The sequence below is a fragment of the Megalobrama amblycephala genome, linkage group LG21, assembly GCF_018812025.1.
Source record: "Megalobrama amblycephala isolate DHTTF-2021 linkage group LG21, ASM1881202v1, whole genome shotgun sequence".
Taxonomy (NCBI): Eukaryota; Metazoa; Chordata; class Actinopteri; order Cypriniformes; family Xenocyprididae; genus Megalobrama; species Megalobrama amblycephala.
In genome coordinates, this window is record NC_063064.1 from 29,906,805 (window position 1) to 29,914,007 (window position 7,203).

At 35.7% G+C, this 7,203-nt stretch overlaps 1 protein-coding gene across 1 annotated transcript in view; it reads left to right on the plus strand.

Annotated features, from left to right (window-relative positions):
• The first annotated feature begins 2,973 nt into the window (after positions 1 to 2,973).
• Positions 2,974 to 7,203, plus strand: part of park7 (parkinson protein 7) — a 5,271-nt gene continuing 1,041 nt past the window's right edge. The window contains exons 1-4 of the mRNA XM_048173397.1: positions 2,974 to 3,141; positions 4,560 to 4,661; positions 5,035 to 5,094; positions 5,336 to 5,405. Of these exons, the coding sequence (XP_048029354.1) occupies positions 3,052 to 3,141; positions 4,560 to 4,661; positions 5,035 to 5,094; positions 5,336 to 5,405 (322 nt within the window). The 5' untranslated portion in view covers positions 2,974 to 3,051. The remainder of the gene's footprint in view (positions 3,142 to 4,559; positions 4,662 to 5,034; positions 5,095 to 5,335; positions 5,406 to 7,203) is intronic.

Below are 7,203 nucleotides of genomic sequence, written 5' to 3' on the forward strand. Positions count from 1 at the left end.
GCCCAGTACACTTGTTCTCATCCCTTGTTATTCATTTGTTCTGCAGTAAATCTGCTTTGCATTACTCCTCTTAAGCTCTGTGTTTGTGGGACATGACTCTGGGAGGCCTCCGAGAGTGCCAGCGACGCACCGTTTTGAGCTTCCTTCACTTCTTCCTGAAGTCCACACGCGGTTAACTGGAAACAGACTGTACGTGGAAGTTTCAATCTGCTCACGTTTCCTTTTTCGCTCCATGACTGAAGCTCAGTTGAAAAGTTGTGTCTTTGCAGTCTGATGACATGCTTGTTGAGCTGTAAATCAGAGAAGAGAAAAGCAGAGCTGTTTAAACAGATTACCGCTGTTAAACTAAGAGTCAACTTGAAACTGACTCTGTTTACTTCCTTAATGCATGTTCTTGGAGTTACTGTGCATGATTCATGTGTGCATGTTATGCCAAAGAAAAACTTTTAAGTCTGAAGCGACTTTCCTTTTCTGCTGACATTTCCAAGGCCTCTTTTTTTCCGTCTCTGTCCTGGGCAATTTTATATTTCGTTCTCTCTTTTTCACTTTCTGACCAACACAGCATGCTTTTAGCATTAGTGCCACCAAATGAAGAACAACGTATGCAGATTAGGTGTTTAATTTATACTATATGTATTTTATCATTCTGCTGCTGCTACAGAGATGATGGGAAATGTAGTTTTGTTGCACAAGGCTGCACTTTAAAAAATGCTGGGTTAAAAACAACCCAAAATGGGTTGAATGGGTTCATGTATTAAACATATTAATAAATGTTAATATCCAACATATTTTGGGTTCATTTTAAACAACCAATACAGTCATTTTTAAACAATATTTAAATTAAATAAAACTACCCAGCTGGTTGTGCAAACATTTAACCCAGTCGCTGGGTTTGTACATTTTCAACCCAACTTGGGTTGTTTTTAACCCAGCATTTTTAGAGTATACGCTTGGGTTTGTCCATATTTGACCCAAATTTGGGTTGAAACAACCCAGCATTCCCAGTGTACATTATCGTTCAAAAGATTGAGGTCAGTAAGATTTTTTAATGTATTTGAAGCAAATCTCACCAAGGTTGCATTTGATCAAAAACACAGTAAAAACAGTAATATTGTGAAATATTAAAACTATTTCCTATTTAAAACAGTTTTCTATTTTAATCCAGTCTTCAGTGTCACATGATCCTTCAGAAATCATTCTAATATGATGATTTGCTGCTCAAGAAATATATTTTATCATTATCAGTGTTGAAAACAGTTGCTGCTTTATGTTTTGTGGTCATTTTTTGATGAATAGAAAGCATTTATTTGAAATAGAATCTTTTGTAACATTATAAATGTGTTTACTGTCACTTTTGATCAATTTAATGCATGGATGATTTAATGCTGGATGATAAACTCCACCAGTCATAACAGATGTCATTTATATATCCAAAGTCTAAACTGTAAAATCAAAGAGAATGAAAATCATCATGAACTCTAAATTATGACTGTTTTGGTGCAATAAATCTTATTTTCAGGGAGAACAAAATAAACTCCAGAGAACAAACCCAGCATGTAAGCGCACATAACTCTGGTAGGCCTGTTTTACAAGGCAAAAGCAAAATCTGTGGTGAGTCCAAACTCAAGGATGTTCTCTTTTGTCTTGAGAATGTGTCAGTGCATCTTAACCAGCGCGAGCGGCTGCCAGCGGCGAGTATGTTGAGGATTGTGCACAGATGGTTCGGCGGGCGACTCCACATCACCAGTGTTTCAAAGCCTAATCCCTCAGTCTTACCAGGGTCACCTGTTTTACAAACAACTTTAATTGCCATTTTGTATTTACAGCACAGTCACACTATAAGCTTCTTGGGTAAAGAGTTGGGGAAATAATTAAATAAAGAGGTTTGCATAGGGAACATAAGCTAGTGCTACTATGTAGGGTGAGCTGAGTTGATCCCAGCTGCATATGCTGGTAATCACCGCTGCCTGCTGGATTTGCACACAGGCACGCAACAAACAGGCCTCTGCCAGCATCCTGCGCTGTGTGTGTCGTCCGCTGCTGCGTTGAGTTCTGGACTGATGCATTAGGCTATATATCAGGGTCTTAGCACACAGAGCCGTGCAAACCTGGGAGAAGTGTCCAAATATGGAAACTCCAGATGCTTTTTTTGGCTTTTTAGGGTGCAGGATTTCTCATTAAAATCAACACATGCATGATGCAGTTGTTTTTTTTGGGAATTGTTGGACATTTGCATCCGGTGTCAAATTGTCTGTTGCTCATAGGTGACGTGACACTGAATGCTGGTTTAGGCCCATCAACAAGCCATTTACAAATACTTTGCCTGAAACTGCAATTCAATGGTCTATAGCGTCCTCTAGTGGCTGAAAATACCTGCACTGGCTTTATACAACGATGTACCATTTTAAAAGCAAATAGCATTTACTTATATTGTTTTAAATAAATAAATATAAATTAATCCAAGTTAAACTCTTCAAATTTAACTTTACTTAATAATTGTGGATATAGTCCCCTGTTGTATAAAAGCTAAGAATATCAACCTCTATATTTTTTTCAGGAGATCCAAACAGATAAATCATATTTTTCAAAAATAATGAGATATATGGAAACCTTTTATTTGGGTATTATTGATCTATTGTCATTGTTATAGTTGCACTTTCATAACTGAAAATAAATCAGTATGTCTTTAAGTGTATAATGGGCCTACATTTTCATTAATCTCTACAGTGACTTTTTTTTGTAATATAATTCATTTTCACACCTCAGATATTGATACAGTCTGTAGCAGCCTATTTTGCTAATTCTTTAATTGTAAAATAAAATAAACAAAGCCTTTGTGATTTAACATGCATTATCCAATTTCGACAATAATACAAAGTACAGGATTACACAGGAATATAATAAATGAATGCACCGCCATTAAAAAGAAGACTTTTATTTTGCCTGATAGTTCCCCACAAGTAACTAGACCCGGAAACACCTTTTAAAATAAAAGTGTCATACGTGAGTGGGGTTATATTGCATTGCAGACAGACACAGGCCCTCACAGTCATGGCCGGTAAAAGAGCTCTAGTGATCCTGGCGAAGGGTGCGGAGGAGATGGAGACGGTGATCCCGGTGGATGTCATGCGCAGAGCGGGGGTCTGTACAACACTAACATGTTATATTGAGCTGGCGCACAAATGCAGTGCCAGTGTATGCATGCTTGTTGGCGACTAGTTATATATTATGCATGCTCTTAATTTCTACAGTGTTCTTTGTAAAGTGAATGCAGTGATCAGTTTCTTTTGCATGAATGTTGCTGCTCATGTGCGACTGTATATGGTCACATACTGCTGCCAGATTCTGAGCTGCCAGTGTGTAAATGCCAAAGTTTGCTGCTCCACAGCAGAGAGTCAGCTGGACTGTGACATTATTACATAATCAGATTTTATAAGTAATCTTTTGGGAGAATGTGATACTTTTATCCAGCAAGGATGCATTGCATTGATCAAAAGTGACAGTAAAGACGTTTATAATGTTAGAAAATATTTCTATTTTCAACTAAATGTTGTTCTTTTGAACTTTCAATTCATCAAAGAATGAAGAAAAAAAAATTGCACAAAAATATTAAGCAGTACAGCTGTTTTCAACATTGATAATAATAAGAAATGTTTCTTGAGCAACAAATCAGCATATCAGAATGATTTCTGAAGGATCATGTGACACTGAAGACTGGAGTAATGATGCTGGAAATTCAGCTTTGATCACAGGAATAAATTATATTTCAAATGTTATTACATAATATATGCGTCAAAGACTAAAAAGGGTTTTCAAACATCAAAAAAATAAGTGCAATACAGCTTTTAATTGTTGATTTTCAATACATCAGAATAGGTCCTGTGTACTAAAATGTCATTCGGTGTAACAGTCTTGTCAGGGATATTCACAACAAAAAATGTATTTATGCCATATTAAAGACTAATTAATTTTGTAATTTTGTAAAAAATCTTGTAATTTTACATTTTTACATTTAACTTTGCCACTATCCTATGTTTTGCCCATTTGTCAGCAAGAATTTTATACTTATTTAAAATGCAATAAAATTTAGTATGCTCACTTATTCTTTTATATATTTTAATACATACAGGTCAGAATGGTGGAACATTATTTCACCCACATTTTGACTTTTTATTCTCTCAAAACTTATTTGAAACCTTAAAAGTAGATGTTTTAATTGCATTTGCTGTGCTTTCTATGTATATAAAATCACTTTTGTAAATTTCTATTGATGCAGACCTCTAAATGTCTTTGACCCATATGTGTGTGTGTGTTTGTGTAATTAAAATAATAATATATATTGTAAAAGTAAGTCCTGTAAGAACTTGCATGCTAAACTTTTCTATAACATCTTAGTTTCAAATGTAAAAATATACTGATTGAGAGAATGGAAACATCATAAAATCTCTCATTAATTCTTAAAAGAATGTCAGAATTAGGTTTGGCTTTAGATGGATGATTTTGTCAAATGACAACTATTAAACAGATATGCACCTTTCATCTTTCTCTCTCTCTCATAGATTGCTGTTACTGTGGCGGGTCTGGCGGGTAAAGAGCCAGTGCAATGCAGTCGTGATGTCATGATCTGCCCAGACTCAAGTCTGGAGGACGCCCGCAAACAGGTTCGGCTTTTACTTGGTCCCCATAAGTTCAAAGTTGACTAGAGATCGTCATAAGTATTATAAATATTCATAAATATTCAATATCAGTCTGAATCCAAATTCATCTGTGAACTGATTTGGGCTGAATGATGTTGCAGATGAAGGTGAATGGAGTGTTGTCTCCATCTACTGGCTACACAATGCATTGCCAATAAAACCATACCATTGGTTACCATTGAAATACATTTAAAATTGTTATAACTCAATTTAAACTAGACTTTCTCAGAATATGTTCAGTTTACCTTTGATATGTACATATGCACATCAGCTATGGTAAAGAAACCATCTTGCCTGATTTTCCACTTAATGCAGATGCATGTCATTTTTCTGACAGGGTCCATATGATGTCGTACTTCTGCCTGGAGGTTTGCTTGGAGCTCAGAACCTTTCTGAGGTACAAATATGTAATAATTATGTGTATTAACAGGATTCCATAGGAGAGCTTTCACGCCATGCACATCTTGCATAACATTATGCCTTGTCCCTCAAATAAATAGAAAACATCTTTGAGTCATCTGCTGAGGTTGTGTTGTGAAATGCAAACATTGCATAATTATGTAAATTTAAGAGGTGTTGTGCCAGTGATTTCAGTAATGCATGTTATATATATGTGTGTGTGTGTGTGTGTGTTGTAGTCTCCCGCTGTGAAAGAGGTGTTGAAGGACCAGGAGGGCAGGAAGGGTCTGATCGCTGCAATCTGTGCAGGTAATCTTCATATCGTGACCTCTGTGCACACATTAACCTTTCCCTGAATAAACATAATTTATTTCAACTGTTTCAGTGCTGTTCCATTATGCAAAATGTCAGGAAGAGAAGTCGTATATTACCTTTTTCCTCCAGTATGAATTTCCCAGAGGGCCTTTGGTAATATTTTCCCATGGGGCCTTTGCCCCCGTTGTACACCTGAACCATCTAGATAATTTCTGGAAGATTTCTGTGCCACATATCTATGTCAATACGATGCTCACAGCTCAGTGGATTATAATTATGACTGCCGATCTGTAAAACTAAAAATCGCAAATACAAATTATGAGGATAATGAGTTGTAATAATTGGCAGTATTAAGCACGTCCATCTTCATTTGGAAGCGTATTGAACACAGAGATGTGTGCTATCGGCTTTGCTGTTCAAGGGCTTGTGAAGGACGTGGTGAATGAGGACAGTGAGCCCATGTGGCCGCAGAGAGCAGAGGAGAGTGGAAGGCGTCCCAGAAAACGGCAGATGTCCCTATAGGGATCTGTACTGAACAGGAGACGGCTTCTTTTAGTGCCGTGGAATACCTTTAAAACAGAGTCTGTATCCGTAAATTCAGAGTGCGTGATTACAGCCAAGAATAAATTAGCAGACACAATTTCTTTGGTAATTACACTGTCCTATTTGAAATCTGCATCCAAGTTTTTTTTGCTTCAGTCCATGTCTGTTAACTTTATATGCTTATATATATGTGGCCAATGGTTTGGTTTTATATTTATATATAAAAAAAATAATATAAAAAAAAAAAAAAAAAATTTTTTCCATGAAATAAAAAACAAAAAAGGAAATTGCGACTTTTTATCTCACTGACTTTTTTTTCCTCGCAATTGCGAGTTTATATTTCTATTATTTAATTCTGCATTTTTTTTTCTCAGAATTAATTCTCAGTTATAAAGTCAGAATTGTGAGATATAAACTCACAATTGCTTGTTATAATGTCCAATTTAAGGGAAAAAAGACTGACATTTTTCTTCCCAGAATTTATTATATAGAGTTTATATCTCACAATTCTGACTTTTTAACTCGCAATTAAATGTTATAAATTCAGAATTGCGATATACAAATTCAATTCTGAAAAATAAAGTCAGAACTTTAAAATGCAAACTCTCAATTGCGAGAAATTGTGAGATAAAAAGTTGTTACCTTTTAATGAACCATTACCTTGTAAAAAAAAAAAAAAATGTGGCGGAAACAAGCTTTCATATATTAGAGTCTTTAGTTTTTTATTTTTAGTTTATTAATTTTTAGGTATGTTATCGTACTCCTATGACACCTAGCTGAATTAAAATAAGTTCAAGCTTTTTATTTTCCTTTATTTTCATTAATAGTTTTTTTATTTCAAGTAATGAAAAGGATTTTTATGATTTTAGTTTTAGTGAACGATAATAACCCTGAATGTGCCCGGTCATGATATTGTGCAAGCAAGCTTGACTATTCAAAGGATGTTACATGTAGTGAGGCTTTGATACCCTTTGAGACTGTGATTGGGACATAAAGGTCTATTATACCTGCCTGTCTTTTATTTCCTTTTGTGGACTGAGCTTCTCACACTGACCCGTAACTGTAGATGCAAGGATCAGATTGGTCAGCAGACGTCCTGCCAGAGAAAGTGTAATCACTAGACCGCACTGGGCGTCTGCCAAAGTGCACAATCAATAGTTAAGAGCTCTCTTTTCATTAATGTTCAGATGAGCTTAGTGCACTGCCAGGGCACTGCCAATGATAATGCAGCAAAATTATTTTTAGACCC